Genomic DNA, 20,494 nt, shown 5'->3' with positions numbered 1-20,494 from the left:
TCCTCCCTTGAGACTCGGCCGTGGCTGTTCCCATCCTTTGCCCACTGGAGCCGGGTGGGGAGCCCGGCCGTCACGGCTGTGAGTCACGACCTGGGCAGGAAGGTGCTGGGAGAAGTTTGGGTCCCAGCTGGGACTTCCAGCACCGAGCCAAGAAGGCTGTGCGTTTTTCCCCTTTGCTGGCTGGATGAAGAACATCCCCTCCGCCTGGAGTTCCTACGTCTGGGTCTCCGCAGCCCCCTCCCACGGGTGTCCTGAGCCAGCAGCTCCCTCCCCACGGGACAAGCAGCCGTGGCCCCGTGGGGGCGCAGGGGCAGGCAGAGGTGCGGGGTCCCCGCTGTGATCTGCGGGTGCCCCGTGCTCAGGAGGCCGAGCAGCACTCACCCTCCAGGCACCCTACGAGGTGTCGGCCAGGCGTGGAGGTGCCCGGGACCCGTGTGGACACCCGTCCTACGTGTCCTAAAAACCTTCCTGGGCAGCAGAAGTGACCCTGGGGTTTATCACACGGCCAAAAAAAGCTTTTTGTGCTGCGACAGCAGATCCGGCCGATGAGGGCTGTGCCAGCAGGGTGGAGGGGTCACGGCCACCGGCAGGTGCTGGCGGGCGGGTGCTGAGCGGTGCCAGGTCCGCCTGCGTCCCTGTGGCAGAGGAGGGGGTGACGGGGGGACCCTCCTTGCACCCTGGGGGTGTCATCGATGCTTGCCACAGCTGCGCTCTCCTCCCTTTTGGGTATCTCCTTCCAGAATAGGCAAAGGAAGTGAAAGGTGTGCAGAAAACACCTGGATCACCGTTAGCCTTCTTAGCAGCGGGGGCACATTGCTGGTTCTTGTTCAACCTGGTGTCCACCAGAACTCCTAGGTCCTTTCTGCCAAGCTGGGTGCCCCCAGCGTGTCCCGGTGCCCGGGGCTGCACTTCTCCTTGGCGAACTACACGAGATTTTTGGCAGCCCAGCTCTCCAGACTGTCCTGCCCCCTCTGGAGAGTCGGCCACTGCGCCCAGCTTTGTGCCACCTGCGGAGTTACCGAGGGTGCACCCCTCCCCATCACCCAGAGGGTTGATGGAGATGTCCAACAGGGCAGGACCCACCACCGACCCCCAGCGATTCTCTCCCCCAAGCCTGGCCACGGGGAGGTCACAGAGCCCACGGTGCACAGTGCTCGGGCTGAGCCCAAACCCCTCCAGGCTGCCGCTTCCCGGAGCAGCCTCGTCCGAGCAGCGCAGCCTCCTGGGATCAGTTAGACACCCCAAAATGAGTTTCTTTTTTTTTTTTTTTTAATACCCAACTTTACTGATTAATGGGGAGTCTTTCACGGCACCAAGTGGCCTGGTGGCAAAGGCACCGAGGTGCGCACACACACTGACCCTGTTGTCCACTGTTTCCATCCAAAGGGCGGCGAAGCCCGGGGCTGGGCAGTGCACAGGATCCGGCCCCTCTGGCACAGGGCTGGGAGCACCCCGGGCGCTCCGATAGGCATCGTCCTCCCTGGGAACCCGCAGCTCCCTGCGTGGACGAGCCGTGAGCCCAACCAGCGAAAGCCAGTAATCCAAAACACATGTTGTTTGAATTCAGTGATGACTGTAAAAATACGGGTCCAATTTCTCTGGCTGCCGAGCCTCCCACATTAACCAAAGTGCTCCAGTTTCCTGCCTGATGGCAAGGGTGACCTTCCACACAGTGACCCAGCGCTCCCCAAGGAGCCTGGGGCACAGCAGGAAGAATAAAGGGTAGCGAGAACTTGCATAACTCCCATCCAGCCTGCCAGGAAAACAAGGGGCTGGTTGGGATGAGAGTCGGGGGCCTTTTATGTTGGCTTTTTTGTGTGTGTGACAGTGGAAACTGGCTCCCCTGCTCCTGGCTGAGGGTGCTCGGAGCCTCCCCTGGCTGGGAAAAAAACCTCCAGGGTGTAAGGGGGGCAACCCGGCCAAGCTGCGACCCCACAGGTGACACCGCAGCCGGGTGCTGGCCTCCGTCCCACACGGGCTTGGGTGCGCCGGGGCTGCCGATGGTTTGCCCACGGGGGCTCTGTGCTGGCCGGGGAGCGAGGATGGGAACGGAGCCCAGGCACGTGGCCACTCTCGCGGTGCATCTGGATCTCGCTGCAGCCGTTTTCCGTGTTTCTGACTCACTCTGCTTGGAAATTTGTCTCCGCTCTAGAGGAAATTCCATCAAAAGCAGAAACCTTTGCAAACTCAGTGACGGAGGCATCCCTGGCGCTGGGGCTGGACCAGGTTGGTGCTCAGCAGCCCGGGACGGCCCCGTTGCAGCGCTTCGCCTTGCTGGGAGCCTTCTGCACCATCCTCGGTGCCGGCGGGGCGGTGGGGCTGGGGGCGCAGCAAACCCAGCTGCCGAGCAAACGTCGTGGTCGAGCGATGCAGAGCGGTCGGCGGCTCTGAGCCCCCGCTGCCAGCTCAGGGTGCTGGGTCCAGCCCAGCCTGGCTGGAGGTGCTGTGGCTCTGGGCAGGCTGCGGGAGCCGCCCAGTCCCTCGCTGCCTTGCACCGAGGCTGGGAACCGCGCAGCCCCGCTGCAGCCCAGGTCTACGTCCAGCAAAGCCACGCTTGGGAAGAGTGCGGACAAGTGCCCCAGCACGCGGCTTCTTCAGCTGGCAGGACCATCTCACTGGCAGGGCTGTGTCTGTGTGACACAAAAATTGCTGCCGTGACCTGGTCGGAGCAGAGACCAAGGCGGGTCGGGAGCGCGGCTCCGGCTGGGACGGCTGCCAGCGCCTGTCTGGGTGAGATGTGCAGGCTGCGCTCAGCTGGGGTCGGTGGGAAATCCCTGCTGGATGCCTCCTGACCTCCACTGGAACACGGCAATTGTTCCTCTGGAAAATCTAAATTTATCCCTGCGGCGGTGACGGCGTAACTCACACATGCCCCATTCCCCTTCCATTGGAGTCTCCCTTACGTCTGCTCTTTCTAACAATAAAGCGACGCTGTGAGCAACCTTCCCACCAACAAGCATCCCTCCCATCCCTCCCGGTGACGTGAGCGCAGGGCCGAGCAGCTGCAGGAATGCAATCCGAGTTCAGACGGGGCTGAACTTTCGCACAGTGACCCGCGGGTCAGCGTGGGAAGGGGCGGGATGGAGAACGGCAGAGAACAAAGACGCTCATCGCAGCCCGCCCGCCTGGCAGGGTGGCGTGCCCGGGGCTCGTGTGCTGCCACCCAGCCTGGTGCACGCCGGGCACTGCCTCTCCGGGCTGCTTGGGCCGGGGGCACTGCGGGGAAGGGAGGGTGCAAGAAATAAAATGCAAACCACTCGCTGAAAGGAGAAATCTGGGGGATGAAGGACCGCAGAGGAAAGTGATGGGGGAAAGGGGAGGGTTAGGGGAGGTCACACAGCGTCAGAGGTTTGGGCACAGCCCTGGTCCTGCCCTGATGTGAGCTCCTGGTGCAGGAGGGGTGGTCCTCTGCCCCCAGAACCCCCACGGGGGGGCGATGGGGATGGGGGGGAGGAAGCAGATGAGGATGGGGATGGGGGTGAGGATGGAGATGGGGAGGTGATGGGGATGGGGACGGGGATAGGGATGGAGACGGGGATGGATGGGGAGGGGGATGAAGCTGGGGCTGGTGATGGTGATCGCAATGAGGATGGAAAGGGGATGGGGATGGGGATAAAGATAGAAAAGGGGGGTGGGAAATCCCCTGTTACTTCAGAGAGACCTCCACAAAAATGAACTTGTTGAGACCCTGCTGGGGACAGGGGCTGACCCCTATGGAGCGTGCAGAGACCTGGGGGATACCCCAAGGACCACGGTGCCCTGCTGCTCCCTGGGCTGCTGCAGTCCCCTCGCAGGGTCTGCTGTGCTGGTGCTGATCCCTGTGGGGTCCTTCCTGAGCATGGGCTGTGCTGGTCCTCCATCCCCTGGCCTAGGGAAGGGGACGGCTTCACTTCCATCGTGCCAGCACCATCCCTGGGACCAAACCTGAGCTCTCTCCAGCCCCAAACCAGCCTGGAGCGAGCTGGATGGTTGGAGCCCCACAGGGATCACCGCTGCAGCCTCTTCCTGTGTAGGGCTCCATCAGCACAGAGAAATGCGCTGAGATCCACGAGCCACTGGACAGTCCATTTTAAGCTCTATTTAAACTCATCTGACTGCAGGGAGCGCCTTCCCATCACCCTGCAGTCATACACAGGTAGCTCAGGTCCTTGGGGGGGACTTTTCATTTTTGCATGTTAAAAATTCATATTTCTCAGGGCAAACTGGATATGTCCCGGTAGGAAAACGTATCCGAAGTAAAATGCATAAATCACGTGGCTTCTGAAGGGGCCTCAGCTTCTTGCATTACCTCACTCCCGCCTCAGCACAAACATTGTAAATGCCGAAAATAACCAGTGGGAACACGTTTGCTTCAGGACCCTGCGTAACCCCGCCATCTCCCAGGCTGCCATGTGGGACAAACTCTTATGTTGGGTAACGGCAGGGCAGGGAGCTGAGTTACTCGCAGGATTCATTTCGCCTGACGTCACTAACCTGCAGTAACAGTCCACACTTGAAATCGAGCTCCCCTGTTTGTCCCAGTGACACGGGTGTTTGTGTTTCCCGACCCGGAGGGCTCTCGAGGTGCTGCCGAGCGTGCGGGCGCTCTGACCTCCGCTCTGCAGCGCGGCCCCCGACAGCTCTTCTGCTGCTGGGGTGCCAAAGGAGGGCAGGCACAGGGTGAAAAGCAGAAATATCATGGTTTGTTTGGGGTTTGGGGGCGATCCTTTTTGGCAGGGCTGTGGCTGCCCCTCCAGCACCGCGGCACACAGTGGGTGGCCCCTAGCGGGGGGCAGATGTGCCGTATCTGCGCCAAGCCAGGGGGCAGGGGCCAGCCTGGTGCCCTGAGGCACTGAGCGGTGACCCCAGGTGATGTTCCCACCCTGCCGGGGGGCAATTCTCCATCACCCCCCCCCCCCAGTGTGTCCCCAGCTCCCCCCCAAGTGACCGCAGTGGCACAGCAGGGTGTGTGCAGAGGGACCCCACGAACCTCAGAGGTTTGGAAACGGCGATGACCACAAGCGGCATTTTTTTGTTTGTTTCTTTTTCCCCTTAGGTTTTTCCTATCCGGTCTTTTTCCCATTCTTTTTCTATTTTCCTCATTCGGAAAATTCCTTCTGGCTTTGTAATAAACGCAGAAGCAATGCCAGCAGTGCGGCTGGGGGCTCCCAGGCTACTCCGCCTGCCAAAATTTCCCGAATTCCTCCTTCCCAGCCCCTACCTCGGTAACTCCTCCCTGTGCTCTCAGCTGCAGGTGCTGGCTGGGAGGCCTCTTGCTCACCCTTCCTGTGAGAAGCAGCCCAGGAAATGCTTGTGAAATGCTTGTGAGCATGGCAGGGAGAGGCGCAGGGCCAGAAGAGCAAGGAGCCATCAGCTGGCTCCTGCGGGAACCTCCCACACCCCTGTGCATAAACTCACATACACCCAAGAGCTTCGCCCCCAGGAACAGGGAGTTTGTCCTCACAAAGGAAAAAGCACGGGAAACCCAAATATCGGTCGCTTACTTGGGCATAGGAAAAGAAGTGGGAAGTGTGCGTCACAGCTCCTGCCAGGCTGAAGCTGGGAGAGGCTGGGCTCGGAAATCAGCTCCGCAAACTCGCAATGAAACGGGGACTCTTCGGATGGGGAGCGCCACTGCCGAGCGCTTTTGGACGAGAGGAAAAAGGGACGGATGGGCCCTACCCCGAGCTGCAGGGCTGGGAGCAGCGGTGGGGTGGAGGCAGAGCTGCTGTGGGTTTACCCAGCTGTCAGGGCTGAGCGGGGGGAGCTCGGCACAAGCCCCCGCTGCAGCCTTTGTCCCCCATGGGCTCAGCAAGCGGTGGGAAGGGGGGGGCTCACCCCTTAAGGACGGCATGGCCGGGAAGGCAGCTCCGGCTCCAGGATGTGCTTTACCGTGCTGAGCACTGGGGCGGCAGGAGGAAGCACCCGGCAGGGAGGGAGCAGAAGGGCTCCATCTGCTCTCAGCTGAGCAGAGCCGAGAGCGGCTCGATCGCAGAGTGTGAATTCCTTCGTGGGGAGGAAAAAAAAAAACAGAGACAGAAAATCGCTCTAAGCTAGTGGAAAAAGGCAGAGCAAGAGGGAAGACCTGGTAACTGGAGTCAAAGACCCCAGAAATGAAATAAGATGCACATTTTTCACAAGGGAATGAATGAGCCTTTAGCTGGGGGAGGAATTCATCCTTGGCTGTCTTAGGGATAGGGAGTGTTGAGATGAATGAATGCCCTGCTTCCCCCAGGTGCACCGAGGAGCATCACCCACAAACCCTGTGCCTGCAGTGGGCATCAGTGCCACACTCTGGGGCACCCAGCAGAGCCCTGCACCCACAGCAGGGCCCCAGCACCCATTAGGGCATGGCCTGGGAGCCCGGTGCTTGCAGCACACGTCCACCCCAAGGCCAGCTGCTCCCAGCAGGGCCCAGCTCGCCACCCACAGGGGTCTCTGTGCCAAGGGCTGCCGGGGAGAGGCTGCGGGTGCAGGCACCCGGTGTGGCAGCACCCGTGGCTGGGAGATCCATGGGGTTTGCTCTGAGGGGGGTGAGGCAACAGGGTGGCAATGAGGGCGCCCAGGTTAGGATGTGGGGTAGGGCCATCAGCACGGATGGGATGGGAATGGGGATAGGGATGGGGATGGGAACGAGACGGGGAATGAGATGGGGATGGAGATGGGGATGGGGATGGGGATGGGGATGGGGATGGGGTGGGGGTGGGGGTGGGGGTGGAGATGGGAATGGGGATGGGGATGGGGATGGGGATGGGAATGGGAATGGGGATGGGGTGGGGGTGGGGGTGGGGGTGGGGATGGGATGGGGATGGGGATGGGGATGGGGATGGGGATGGGATGGGGATGGGGATGGGGATGGGGATGGGGATGGGGATGGGGTGGGGGTGGGGGTGGGGATGGGATGGGGATGGGGATGGGGATGGGGATGGGATGGGGATGGGATGGGATGGGATGGGATGGGGATGGGATGGGGATGGGGATGGGGATGGGATGGGGATGGGATGGGATGGGGTGGGGATGGGGATGTGGATGGGATGGGATGGGATGGGATGGGATGGGGGTGGGGATGGAGTGGGGATGGGGATGGGATGAGGGTGGGGATGGGGATGGGGACATGGCAGGGTGTAACACCAGGCAGGCACAGGGCTCGGCAGGGAAGGAACGGCTCTTCCCGGGGCCGGGGCTGCGGGGAGGGCTGGGGCTGGGCCCGGCGGTGCGGAAGCCGGGCCGGCTGCGGGGGGAAAGCGAACAAAGCGGCGGGGCCGGGCGGCGCGGGGCGGGCCGGCGGCGGGCACTCCCCGCCGTGATGCGGCCGGTCTCCGCCCGGGCGCCGATAAAAGCGGCGGCGCGGCGGCGGGGCGCGCACCGGGACCGGCCATGCAGCTCACGGGGGCGGCGCTGGTGCTGTGCGCCGCGGCGGCGGCGGGCATGGCGGTGGCACCGGCACCGGCACCGGCACCGGGGCGAGCCGGGAGCGAGCGGCGGGCGGCGGCGGCGGGGGGCAAGGAGCGGCGGGCTCAGTTCGCCTCCTGGGACGAGGTGAACGTGATCGCCCACGGGCTGCTGCAGCTCGGCCACGGCCTGAAGGAGCATGCGGACAGGACCAAGGGGCAGATGCGGGAGCTCGGCAGCCGCCTGAGCGCCCACAACAGCTCCATGGGGCGGCTGCTGCGCCAAGCCCGGGAGACGCAGGAGCAGGGCGAGCTGCTGCGGGCCAGCGTGCGGGAGCTGGAGGGCCGCGGGCGGCAGCTCTTCAACCTCTCCGAGGCGCTGCGGCAGCGCCTGGAGGAGGTGGAGGCCGACAAAGCCGAGATCCAGGGCCGGCTGGAGCAGCTGGAGAGCCGAGTCCGGCAGGCGCTGCAGGCGCGGCCGGCCGAGAACCAGAGCGCCAAGGACCTGGGAGCGCTGCAGGTGAGCGCGGGGCCTTGGGGAGCCGGGGGGGGGACCCGACCCGACCGGGGGCACCGGGAGACACCGGGGAGGGGGAGCGGCCCCGCGGGAGCCGGGGGAACCCGACCCGACCGGGAGCGCCAGACCCCGTGGGGACCGACCCGAGCGGGGACACCGGGAGCGAGCGGGGGGAGCGGCCCCGGGGGGACCCGGGGGGACCCAACCCGACCCGGGGGCACCGGGACCGGCTGGCAGAAGCGGGGGGTCCCCGCCCTCCCGGGAGCCACTCGTGGGGGTTGGCCACCGGGAGAGCACCGGGGGACCCGACCCTCTCGGTGCAACGGGGATAGCTGGGGGGGACTGACCTGGGGGCACTCGGGGGGACCAACCCTCCCAGGACACGGGGATCAGCACGGAGGGACCCGAGCCACCCAGAGCACTGTGACAGCGGTTTGGGGGGGACCCGACCGGCCTGGGGACACCGGAGCTGCCAGAGGGGACCTTGCCCCAGGGCACCGGGAGCACCATCCTGCCCGGCTCAGTGCCGTACGTGCTGCTGTGGGGTTCACCTAGCTCTTCCCCCTGCAGACCCTGATGGATGCCCAGAACTCCCGAATCGAGGAGCTCTTGCAGAAGATCAAGCAGCAGCAGTACAAGCTGGACAAGCAGAATCTGCAGATTAAAAGCCTGCAGAGCAAGGTGAGCACCCGTCTAGCTCTGCACGCAGCAGCCGTGCGGCTGGGGACCACAGCTGGGTCCTGAAGCCATCCCTCGCAGCCCCGCTGGCATGGCACGCTGGTGGCAGGAGCAGCAGTGTTGCTGTCCCCTGGCTTCAAGTCCCTGTGCTGTGGTGTTGGTGCACGGGCAGCAAAAAAGCAGAGCTGGGAGCTTCCAGCGTGTCTGCATAGTGAAATGTGAGGTATTGCCGTGTGGGAAACGAGCAGCTCTGTGCTGTTCTGTTTAGTTTAGCCGTAGAATAAAATCATTAGCGTGGGTGTGAAAAAAAAAAACAAAACACACAATAATTCCTGGCTGTGCCAGCCTTGGATGCCTCCTGCTCCTTGAGCTTTCTGGGCAAGTTCAGCCCCCAGCTCTGGTCTGACCCCAGTAGCATCACCCTGGTCGTGGGGGGGCAGCCGATGCTGTGACCCATCAGCTCTGCTGGGCAGCAGTGTTGAAAATGAGCTGAGATAAAACTCTCCTGACTTGCATCTTCTGTTCTTTGCAGGTCAACCTACTGATCCCCTTACACCTGAAGGACAACAAAACGCAGTCTCCGAAGTGGAAGATAAACCTGAAGAAAAGCCTCAGCCACACCAACCAAAGCCAGAACGCGAGCGTGGAGTCTGTGCTGACGCAGAGTGAGTATCTGCACGTGCCGCCCTGATTCTTGCTGGGGCGAACCAGCAGCAGTTGCAGTCATTCGGAAACAAAAGGTTCAGTTGTCCTGACTCAGGATGTGAGATTTGCTCGCAAAACTGGGGCTTGGGAGCTCGGCCAGGCTGGATAAGATCTGGAGCATGGGCAGGACCCAGCCTTCGGGATCAGTATTAGTCCAGCAGGAATTTAAGGGTTTAGGAGGAATTTTTCTGCCTGATGTTAAGAATGCAGTGGGAAGCAAAGAAACTGCTAGCAGGTATTTTTCTCTGCTCCCTGGAGTTGGCTCTTGTTCACCTGCTCTCACTTTTGCCAAGCAGAATCTGCCTCTTGGGTGGAAGGGAGTGTTAGGGTGTCCTGGACCATGAGAAGACAGCTACATCTTTGTACAACCACCTCCCTCTGCTTGTATTTGGGTCCCAAAAATGAAAGACGAGTGCCTCAGCTTGTACTATCCTTAGAGGACGGTGCTGAGCTGCAGCAAATGTCTGGGAGCTGCACTGGAGAGCTGCAGCCCTGGGAAACGTGTGCTAGAGCAGGCGAGCGGATGTCGTGTCCAAAGCCCCTGTTTCTGCCTGGAGCATCCCCCGGGTTGGTAGGGACGGAGGAGCTCCCGCAGGGCAGAGGAGCAGCCCGGAGCGGGGGTCCCGGTGGCTATCCCCGCCACGCTGTGCCTTGCAACCTCCCGCCCAGACAGAAACCTGCGATCCCGCAGGGTTCACTGGCCGGGAGCAGCTGCTCTCGTGTCGTGTCAGCTAAACCACAGCGCTGGCTCCGCTGGCCAGGGAAGCGTCTGTGCAGCTGTCTGGGGATGTCCAGTCCGAGCCAAATAGAAACTGAGCAGGGCGAGGATCCACGGGGAAATCCTGCTTAGGGCTTAACGCAGGGACAGCTATGGGAAAGCACATGGGAGTTTGTATGTGGAGCCCAGAGCTGTCACCGCTGTGCTTGATCACTGGGTGAGCTGAACAAAGAATCCGTGCAGATAAGGAGAGATGGGACGCGGTGCTCCAAACTCCTGGCACCTGGCTTGGCGGGGCCAGCCAGCCCGCGGCGGGGCTCTGCAAGGTCTCCCCTGCTCAGAGAGGTCCTATCAAGCTGGAGGACTGTCTCTTTTTTCCAGTTTCCTCCCAGCTTTTTGCTTTGTGACTTGTCTCCAGCAGCGTCTCCTGCTCTTCTCTCGCCTCCGGGCTATGCCGAAAGTGGGGTGCAAGGAGGTGGGCGAGGTCCGTGCTATTTCCTGGTGTCGGATGTGGGCTGCGCCGGCTGGTGGGTGCTGGGTGCTGCAGCCCTTGTGAAACGCCTCGGGGCGCAGCGAGGACCCCACCACCTGTGGGGATGCAGCAAGGGGGTGTGTGAGAGCTCAGCACAGCAAGTTTCCTGGCTCCCATCCGCACACCGTGGACCCTGCGCGCCCTCAGCGTGCTGGGCATCCCAGCCGCACCGACGGGCTGACTGAGCCGCGAGCTCCCCCCTTCTCTTGCCTAATCCCTGTTGTTGATATCACTGACAGAAAACAAATTGGCTTCCTTTCATTACCAAGTGGAGCGAGTTTTCTGGCAAATCTTAAAGCAGACAATACCTGGCAAAGCTGGCCCCGCGCCCCCTGCCTGGGCGGCTTGCTGGCAGCTCTCAGAGCAGGCAGTCGCGGCTCAGCCTCGTGCCCGTGGCTGCTCCCCGCCTATTGTCAGGCAGCCCCACGATGCTGGCACAGCCCAGGGGAGCAGCAACGAACTCCACCAGCAGCCTTTTCAGAAAGACCCTTTTATTTGCATCCAGTGAACACAAGTTTTCAGGCCAGGGATGGCGGCGTGCCAAGCATGTGAAAGTTGAAGGCTTGGAGCAGCCTCGAGAGTGAAAGGTTTAATCACTTGCAGAAAGAGGATCACGTCTTTAGGCAGAGCCTGCGCTCCCTGGCAGCTGGCCGAGTAGGCGAAAGGTAAAGCCCCGCTCTCCCCGTGGTGCTGGGACTCCAAAATAATCGGGCTGGGGAGGGTGAGGGGCAGGCGATGCAAACAGCCCCGGTGGGGCGCGAGCACGGCCAGGCACGCCCTGCCCTCCGCCAGGACCGTGTTTGTCGCGGGTTGGTGACCTCCATCGTGCCTGGAGATCCTGCTGGGTAAACATGGTGCCATGCCTGGGGCTGCTCCAGTGAGCCTTGTTGATTTGAAGTCTTGTTTGGCTAAATAAAGGGGGAGGGAAAGGAAAACATCCAGTGCAGCCAGGAGGGCTTGTTGTTCTGCTGGTGCCATACGGATGTGCGACACAAGCTGGAACTAATGAGCATGTTCCTCAAACGAAGATTGAGCTGAGGCTGTTCAAGCAGCTGCATCTCATTGAGCTGCTTGGAAGTCCCCATTGCCCCAGGAAAACAGAAGAGATAAGAGTGCAATGAGCTTGGTCAGAGCCCAGTGAAAAAACCAGCTGGGACAGGGCTGACTTCAGCACGCGGGAGCCACGTGGCGGAGCTGAGCATCTGCCTGGGCACCATCCTGCCAGGGCTGGCGATAACGTGGGAGAGGAGGCGAGGAGAGCACCGAGGGCTTGCTGCGGGCTGGCTGCTGCTGGGAGCCTCCGGGACATCCCTGCTGCCTCTGTGTGAGCTGGGCTCACTGCGGGGCCAGGGACCACCCTGGCAGGTTCCTTCCCTTTAAGCCCCCTTCGCCTTCCCTGGCCGCTTGTGCCTGGAAGCGTGCAGGTTGGTGATGCGCTTGGTGTCCCCGGCGCGCCCGGTGCTTTGTGCTTTGATCCTTTGTGCAAAAAGCTCGCCCTGTGTCCGCGTGTGCGCGGGCCGGGGCCTTGTCCTGTGCTTGCGCCGGTGGCCGTGGTGGCTCCTGGTCCTGCCATGGCATCAGCCAGGAGCGAGGGATGCTAAGGGCAGCGCTGGGCGCGGGAGGGGGGCCGCCAAGGCGGGGAAAGTTCATTGCAGGGGGGGGGCGAGGGGTGGGATAAGGGGCTGGAAGTGGGTGAAAGGTGGCGGTGGGTGTCACATTGCCGTCCCCCGCCCCCCCCCCCCCTCCCCGCTGACCTTTCCTCCAGTTCTGGCTCCGTTGCCCCAACGGGGATGGGGCCGGGGATGGGGCCTGTGCGACGCCCTGCGGGGCCGCCCTCCCCCTCAGCAGCCCCAAGGCCCCACGTCCACCCTTTGGCCCCAGACGAAGCGCTGCGGCTGTGAGGGGAGCCTGCTCTCCCCGCCCGGACCCCCGGGGGCTGCTGCTGCGGGGGGGGGGATCCCAAGAGGGGCTGCAGGGATGGCCGGCACTACCCGGGGAGGGGGATGCCGGTGTTTGGGTCTCCCCAGCCGCCTGCGTTGGGGTCGCGCTGGCAGCAGCTGCGAGCCACCCGAATCCACCCCACATTCCCCCGGGAGCTGCCCCCGCAGCAGGGGAACAGAGCGCCTTTGTCTGGGGGTGACAGGGCCGGGGGGCCGGGGGCACCTGTCGCGGCACACAAAGAGCCCCTTGAGCGTGCCGGCACCCCGCGGCTGAAGCCTCTACACATCCTCCGGCGGCCTTTCGACTCCCGGTTTTGTAACAGGTTTTTTTCCTTGCCGGGTGCTGCGGGTGGCGGTTCCTGGCTGGACTTTTATCAGCACTGTTGAAACGGTGCGTTGCTGGCAGCCAGGGGCAAAGTCCCCAAGGGGTGGAAGGAGAGGTGGGAGCCCCGTGCCGGGGGTGGCCTCACCCTGTGCGCGCTCAGCCGGGGCTCCCCGCGCCCACCCACCCCGGTCAGTGAGTCTCAGGGCACCGGGGGCGCCCCGGGCTGGCTCCCTGCCTGCCAGCACCAGCATCAGGCTTGGCTTGGATGTGTGCTGGGTGCCTTCTGGACTTCCTTTCCACCCTATAGCCCTTGGAGGGCTCCAGTACGGGGCTGAGATGGGGAAGCATTCCCCTCCCAGGTGGTTGCCTTGTCGTTGCCCCATCCCAAACCCTGGAGGGAGCTGGAAGTGCCTCGGTCTCTGCCCTCATCGGGGAGCCGTGCTCCCCAGCCCTGGGCTGCTGCCGCCTGGCCCGATGCCCAGCTTCTGCCTTGGACAGGAGCCCAAATAGCTGCGTTAGGATAAATGGGAAGATATTGGGTCACTGGCGTTGAAATGCTGGGGACCCAGGGGCCGTCGGCTCCAGCACACGTCCAACGCCGCAGCCGTAGGTGCGCGCTGCTGGCGGGCTCCCGGCGAGGGCTGCTACTGCAGGGGACGTGGGACAGGGGACACGGGGACGTCTTCTCAGATACCTTCTCCTTCTTCCTGCAGAGCTCCCAGAGGACTGCCAGCAGCTCTTCCTGGCCGGGCAGCAAAGCAGCGGCATCTTCCAGGTGCAGCCCTCGGGGTCTCAGCCCTTCAAAGTCTACTGCGACATGACTGCAGGTAACGTGCTGGAGATGCCGTGCGCCTCGCGGCACTCTGCACGGCGGCCTTGCCGACGGTAGCCCTGAAATGACTGTCTTTAATCCCCGCAGAAGGTGGCTGGACAGTGATCCAGAGGCGTGCAGATGGCTCTGTAGACTTTGACCAGCTTTGGGATGCCTACAAGAATGGCTTTGGAGACCTTCGTGGTAGGTGGATGATGGCATCAATCTTCTTCTCACAGGATAAGCGACAGCTTAACCAAGGACGCGTTATTCCCCCTTGCTGGCCCCTAGAGATCTCCACGTGCTGGAGCACAGTGTTGGGGTGAGGAGAAGGGGGACGCCGCTGTTGTGTCCGGTCTTTCTGACTTGTCCCACAACGTGGCACACAGCGACTCAGATACTGCAGTGTCCTGGCTTGTCCTGTCCGGGGCCCTGTTTGCCTCTGCAGCCTGTCCTGTTCCTGTGACCAAGGTAAAGTTTCTTGTTTCAGGTGACTTCTGGCTGGGTCTGGAGAAGATCCATCACCTTGTCCAGGAGGGAAGGTACAACCTCCTGATCGAGCTGGAGGACTGGGAGGGAAATTCCCAGGCGGTTCAGTTTGAGTTCAGCCTCGGTGGAGAGAGCACAGCCTACACTCTCAACCTGCTGGGACCTCTGTCTGGAGAACTGGAAAATGCCATTGGGGACTTCAGGCAGCTACCCTTCTCCACTCGGGATCGTGACCACGACCTCAAAGCTGACACAAACTGTGCCAAGCACCTCTCAGGTCAGTATGGGCTCTTCCTTCCCAGGGACGTGTGCTTTCCCTTCCACCCCCGGTGGTGGCCAGGAGTGGGCTGGGGCTGGACGCTCCCTCTGGTGCTGAGCTGCTTTGTTCCCTGCACCTGAGAGCTGGGGGAGGAGGGATCCATGGGAAGAGCCGTGTGAGGGACGGGGAGGGGAGCTGAAGCCATGGTCCAGGTCTTGCCCCGAGCAGCTGCCTTTGGAAGGGCTTTGCTGGCTGCCACCCTCGAGTAAAGCAGGGGCCAGACCCAGGCCTGAGATGGGGCTGCCGCAGGGTTTGGTGAAGTTTTATTGCATGCAAGAAAAGAGCAGCAGGGACATGCAGACATGTCCTGAACTCCTACTGGGTCCGTGCAAGTATTTCCAGTGCATGGGACTCCTCAAATGTGTACAAGGTCTTGTAAGTTCCCAAAGCCCTGGAGTATGGGGAAAACAGGGGCAGCAGCTGTCTTGAAGCTGGGTTTGTGTTCTGGCTGGAAGTGCCATGGATTTAACCCCCCTCTGCATTGCCCTGGTAGGTGGCTGGTGGTTCAGCACCTGTGGCCATGCCAACCTCAACGGGAAGTATTTCCGCTCCATCCCTCGCCAGAGGCACGAGCGCAAGCAGGGCATCTTCTGGAAGACATGGAAAGGCAGGTACTACCCTCTGAAGTCCACCACCATGAAAATCCAACCCACAGCACTGGAAGCAGAGCCCTGAAGCTGGCATTTCAGACTTGATCTTCTCCGTGGAGCACAGATGTGAGCTCCATCACTTGGTGTTTACAGAAAATCCACCCACCCTCCCCAGGAAGCCCCCAAGGACCGTTTCTCTCTGCTAGCAGCCCTTTAGCGGGCAGGGGCTGTGGCACGGCGCAGCTCCTCACTGCAACTAAAACAGCTCCGTGTCGCCAAAGCCCCTGGATGGGAGCTCCCAAAGCAGGAGGAGAGCTGCTGGCAGGGAGGTCAACCTCCAGAGCATGCCCGGGGGTCTTCCAGTCCGCCTCGTGCTGCTGCAGCAGGTTCAAGTCATCTGGTGCTTTCTGTCCCGCCTCAACACTTCCATGCTGGTTTTGATGAGCTGGGGTAAAAGGGAGGCACGGGAAGGGTTTTGCTACCCTGCCCCAAGCCGTTGGGTACTGAGCCTTGCCGCATCCCACCTCTCACCGTTGTTCCCAAACCAGTTGTGCGCACCCCCTGTGAGTTTCCCCCCTATTTCCCCCCTGGCCCCGTGGGGCAGGAGCCTCTGACAGCTTGATCTTGCTTCTGCCATGCAGCCCCGCTCCCGTGACTTCAACCCGCTGGGAATACGGGTGTCACTGGGCGGATGCAGGGCTCCTTTTGGAGAAGGGGACTTTGGGCTCCCTCGCCTCCCCTGGCCCCAAAGCTTTGAAGTCACCACGATTTCTGGCTGTGCTGGCATTTGCTGGGAGCTGGAGAAAACACTCACAGCTCCAGGAAAGGAGCTCCTGCCTTTGGGGTGGGTGTCAGGAGAGAGGGGCGAAACAGGTCCCCGAAAACTGTTACGGGCCAAGCTGCCGTCTTGGGACTTCCCAAGCATCCTGCCCTATTGAAGTCATATTGACTACTGTGCTAGAGCTCCTAGCTGCTAAATATTGTACATAGTCATTTGTAGGATGTTGGATCTTTTTGATGAATTTCCTGTTTTAATTTTGTTTCTGTATTTAAATGCAGTGTTAAAAACAGTGTGGTGTAATTTATAAATGTTGGCGCTGGAAAACAACAACTGTAGTTTGTGTATTTTAAACTTTTTTTTTTGTACTAAAATATCTTTTCTGAAGATGTCTTTTAATAAAAACAAGCCCGTAACTGTCCTGGCTGGATTATTTGCCTGATGGTTTATCAGTAAAGTTGCGTGGGAGCTCTGTGAGCACGCTGCATTCATAAACTTTGCTTTTATGGGTGCTTGATGTCAGCACAACATTTCCTTCTGGACTTGAACAATTTGCAATAGGCTTGTGGACCTCTGAGACAGCAGTGCCTGCTGTAGCCCCAGCCATAGTTTTCAGTCTGCTTGAAGCTTATGAATTTCTACATTTTTTCACTGGAAATCAAGCCCTGGGACAGCAGTGACAACGAGCAGGCTCTTACTCCCTGAAGGCAGAGCTTCGCACTGCGGAGATTCCTTGTAGTCAGCAGGGAAACTCTGCTGTGCGAGCACTCGCCAACGCCTTGAACAAGAGCCGAGGCTGAGGTCTGAGTTACCTGCACGGATTAAAGTCAGATCTGACCAGGAGAAGCCCCAATAAATAACTTCTTACCTGTTCATAACGTGCGTGCATAGTAACCTCCGTAAGTATTTATTGCAGGTTTGGGGCAGTTACTACGTGTAAAGGAATCTGGGAATCCGGCGGAAGCCTTCATGCTCTGCTCCTCAGGTAAAGTAGCGGGGCACGTGGTCCCAGCCACATGGCACATCGGGAGCGATGTCAGAGCTACAGAGAACAGCAACACGTCTTTAGCTGATTATAGGTATTCTACTATAAAGCACAAAAGATTAAAAAAAAAAAAAGAGGAAAAAAAAATAAAAAAAAGAATTGCTCACTCAACAAGGGAAAGACAAGAATAAACACGGCTTGGGAAGTCCCGTGGAGCAGCTGCACAAATACCTGAGGCACCTCTACGCCTTCCCCAGCTCCTGTGTCCACCCCCCTTCCCCGGGGAAAATCCTGGGGTCAATGATAGCCCCAAGCACAATTGCACAAAGAGCCCATTACGCTGCCCTCTGCTATCTATCCGCTCCCTCTCGCCTTCAGAAATACATTTTTAATGTTCCATTTGCTTAATCCAAAGCTTGTTTAGTCCCTGGGTGCAGCAGCAGGCACCGGAGGGCCATGTTTTAGCCTGGATGCTGAAGTGATCGGCCTAAGGTGGGCTTTGTGCATAAAATACAAACCAGCGCGGCAGCTGCACCGTGCCCAGCCACTGCCGTTTTTTGGCAGGCCACGGGGTTGCCCCCCAGAAGCGCATTTATTTCATCTTCAGCCCTGAGAAGAAGAAGCTGCAGGACAACGTGGGGGTACCGCAGATGGGGGATGGCCGAAAACCCCAAATCCTGCCCACACCCGGCACACCCCCGCTGCCCTGCGCCCCCCGACCCCGTGTCCCCCCGGCACCGCACCCTGGGCGCCGGCTGCCGCCAGCTTCTGCGGCCGGGCTCTGCGCACGCAAAACGCGTCCTGGGCCTCCGTTTTCCTCCGAAACCTCCCTCGGATCCTCCAGCGCCTTCGTGTTGAACAAATGCCTAAAATGCGGCGTGTGGCGGCTCCCTCCAGTGCCAGCCACAGAAACGGCACCGGGCGCTGCGCACCCCGGCTGGCAAGGCCGCTGCGCCCCGAACCCAGGGCGAGGCTGCGGCGCCCGCAGCACCTCCTGGCACCAGGTGCCAAAAAAACCCTTCCATCTGCCGTCCTCCTCGAGCCCTCTGAGCAAAGCCTCGCCCTGCAGCTGGAAATACAAGCCGCCACTTGATTATTTTTTTGTTATCCAGCCTGCATCGGCAAGGGCAGCCTCGCCCCATCCTCGCCCCGCAGCCTTCCGCCCGTCTCGGCGGTGCCCGGGGGACGCTTCGTGCCCAGCGGTGACGCCGAGGTGACGCACGGCCAGCGCCTCTTTTCGCCAAGAGGCAGCGAGAACTGGGAGGAGGGCAGATGGGGGCAGCACACCGAGCCCTCGCCGACCGAGCGGGCCGTGGGGGCGCGTTCTCACCGAGCAGCACAGCAAAATGAAAAAGGCAAACGGGCTAAACGGTACTCGAGGCCAAAACCTGGGGCAAGCCCAAGAAACAGCTGGTGAATAACACGGCCCGAGTTGTTCGTGGCTCTCCCCTCCTGGCACAGCCCAGGCACCCCCAGACAGGCTCTCCGTCACCCACGGAAAAAAACAAGACGCCGGTGCCATTGGCCTGTCTGCTCTCAAGGGTTTGCACCCCGGTATATTGCAGTAAAAATGCTTGGGGTTTGTAGGACATCTGCGGCCAGAGGCTCAGTGGCCTACAATCAATTCTAGAAGTGGGATTTTCAGAAAGCGTCTGCAGACACGTTGCTCCAGCAGCAGCTGGTGGCACGGGGCTGGTTTTGGTGACACGATACCAATTCCCCAGCGCAAAACCCACCACGAGCCTGGGGGACTCCCGAGGGCTAACAGTGGGGGCTTGGGGCTCACGCATAGCGCGGCATCGCCCTGGACCTCAGGGCAGTGATCCTCCTCCAGCCCAGACATCATCTCACTGCCTGCAGCCAGCATTAAAGCTCCGCACGCGCATGTCCTAGGACGCTCCAGTGGCTGTCGCGTATTGCTCTTCAAAACTGAAGGCAGCATTTCCCAGGCAGGGGGAGAAGAAAGGGATTTCGATCCCAACCAGTAGGAAATAGCTTTGCTTTTTCCTGCTAAATCCCCCCCAATATTCAGTTCTAATTTAGTTTAAATTTAAAAATTAAAACATTTTTAGTTTAAATTTAAATTAGTTTAATTCAGAACTAATTAAGCTGCTTGTGATCATGAAAACGAGATGTTTTACTTCTGCTTGCCAGGGGTAAGGGAGGTGTGGGGGACGTTTGCCTTAGGGAATCCCCGGGTAATTCCCTTCCCCAGGGGCTTCTGCAGCTGCCATATCACAGCCCCACGTCTCCCGATGGCATTCAGCTATTCAGCGGTTGGATGCTCGATATCCTGGGAGTGCTCGAGTCGTTGCACAACAGGGTCATTCGCTGCGGTCCTGCGGGAGTATGAATATCATAAACGGGAGAAGGTGATAATGCGTTCCTGCAGCCCTGGTTGTTAAAACTCCCTTCTGCACAGATTAAAAGCCTGATGCCCTACACTGCATGTTTCGTGAGCACTGAGATTGCAAAGAAAAGGTGAAAAGAGACTTCCCCCCCGCTTCCTCAGAAATCCCTGTCTGTCAGAGAGGAGCAATTTGCCTGAACCTGTGCCGGGTCAGGAGACAGCACCTTCCCCAGAGCCCCACATCCATGCGTTTATGGCTTTCCTCCCCAGCTGCTCCCGTTGCCTTCTATGCAATGGAGATGCCCACACACGATTTCCCAGCGCAGCACTGGGACCGCAATGTGTGCTTGCGACACGCTCTGTTTCTCACCCCGTTTTCAGGCTATCGTTCATAAAAAGAATAATTTTCGCTGAGCAGGAGCTGGGTGCCACCGCTGATAAGCTGTTAGTCCGGGTGCTGCCTGGGCACACGCTCCCCCACGTTATCAGCACGTACGTCGGGGCACCGGGACCCCCCGGCAGCCTTGCTCCTGCGGGCCTGCGGGGCTCTGAGGTCTGGGAGAAGTCAGGGCTACCCGAGAGCCACACGGCCTTGGGGGGGATGAACTGGCACCCCCACGTCCCCCCGTCCCGCACCGAGCATCTCCCAGGGCTGACAAAAACGCGTCCAGAGAAGCCTTTTCCCTCTCTCTCAGCCTCGCTCCCGTGTGGTGCCGGAGACCCGCTAATCCTTCAGGCAGCTCCTCCGGGGAACAGCAGGGCAGGCGAGGCCTGGTGAGCGCGGCACAGGGAAGCCGAGGAATGCTTTAATGAATGAGCAGAGCGAATTTTCTGGCACGTGGCAGGGGGAGGAGGGACGGGGCTGTCACCTTCCCCGCGAGGGTCCGGGTTTGGGCGTCTCAGCCACGAGCCAAAAGCGTCGAGGCAGCGGGCGCGACGCTCGGGCGTTCGGCGAGCCCCTGCGTTAAGGCGAGGTAAGAAGAGATCCCGGGGGGCGTCCCGGCGGTTTCGGGGCAGAGATTTGGGGCTGCCCCCGAGGCCTGGGCCCTGCCCGCCGCAGCGCTCCCCTCGGGGTGCTGGGGATGGATTGGTTTTGCCACAGCGGCACCGCTGCTCCCCGGGCGGCAAAACGTCCTGTTGGTGCTGAGGCGTTGGGAGAGGTGAGGGGGGCCCCAGACGGCGATGGCCGCGGGCACGGACAGCCCCTGCCGGCCGGGCCGGGGCCACCGGGGCCACCGGGCCCCCTCCTCTCCCCGCCCCGAGCCTCCCCTCCCGTCCCCGGGCCGCCGCCGTGCGGACTGCGCTCGGCGCTGCGCGGCCCCGCCCCTTTAAGCCCCGCCCCGTCAGACTCCGCCCCGCCCCCAACAAGCCCCGCCCCCAACAAGCC

General features: G+C 60.9%; 1 protein-coding gene and 1 long non-coding RNA gene across 2 annotated transcripts; one reads left to right on the top strand and one right to left on the bottom strand.

Annotated features, from left to right (window-relative positions):
* The first annotated feature begins 7,331 nt into the window (after positions 1 to 7,331).
* Positions 7,332 to 16,185, top strand: ANGPTL4 (angiopoietin like 4). The gene is made up of 7 exons (XM_083810838.1): positions 7,332 to 7,890; positions 8,458 to 8,568; positions 9,098 to 9,230; positions 13,499 to 13,612; positions 13,705 to 13,800; positions 14,087 to 14,362; positions 14,898 to 16,185. Exons 1-7 carry the CDS (start codon positions 7,357 to 7,359, stop codon positions 15,077 to 15,079), a joined length of 1,446 nt encoding a protein of 481 aa, XP_083666964.1. The 5' UTR covers positions 7,332 to 7,356; the 3' UTR covers positions 15,080 to 16,185.
* Positions 16,186 to 16,321: 136 nt separating this feature from the next.
* Positions 16,322 to 20,390, bottom strand: LOC310886390. The gene is made up of 3 exons (XR_014575295.1): positions 19,478 to 20,390; positions 17,501 to 19,096; positions 16,322 to 16,814 (listed from the first exon to the last, which is right to left on the bottom strand). It is a non-coding gene; the product is annotated as an uncharacterized lncRNA (long non-coding RNA).
* Between the last annotated feature and the right edge of the window lie 104 nt (positions 20,391 to 20,494).

The sequence above is a fragment of the Anser anser genome, assembly GCF_964211835.1.
Source record: "Anser anser genome assembly, chromosome: 25".
NCBI classification, from domain to species: domain Eukaryota; kingdom Metazoa; phylum Chordata; class Aves; order Anseriformes; family Anatidae; genus Anser; species Anser anser.
Note: the sequence above shows the minus strand (reverse complement) of the source record. Positions and strands in the feature narration are given on the sequence as shown.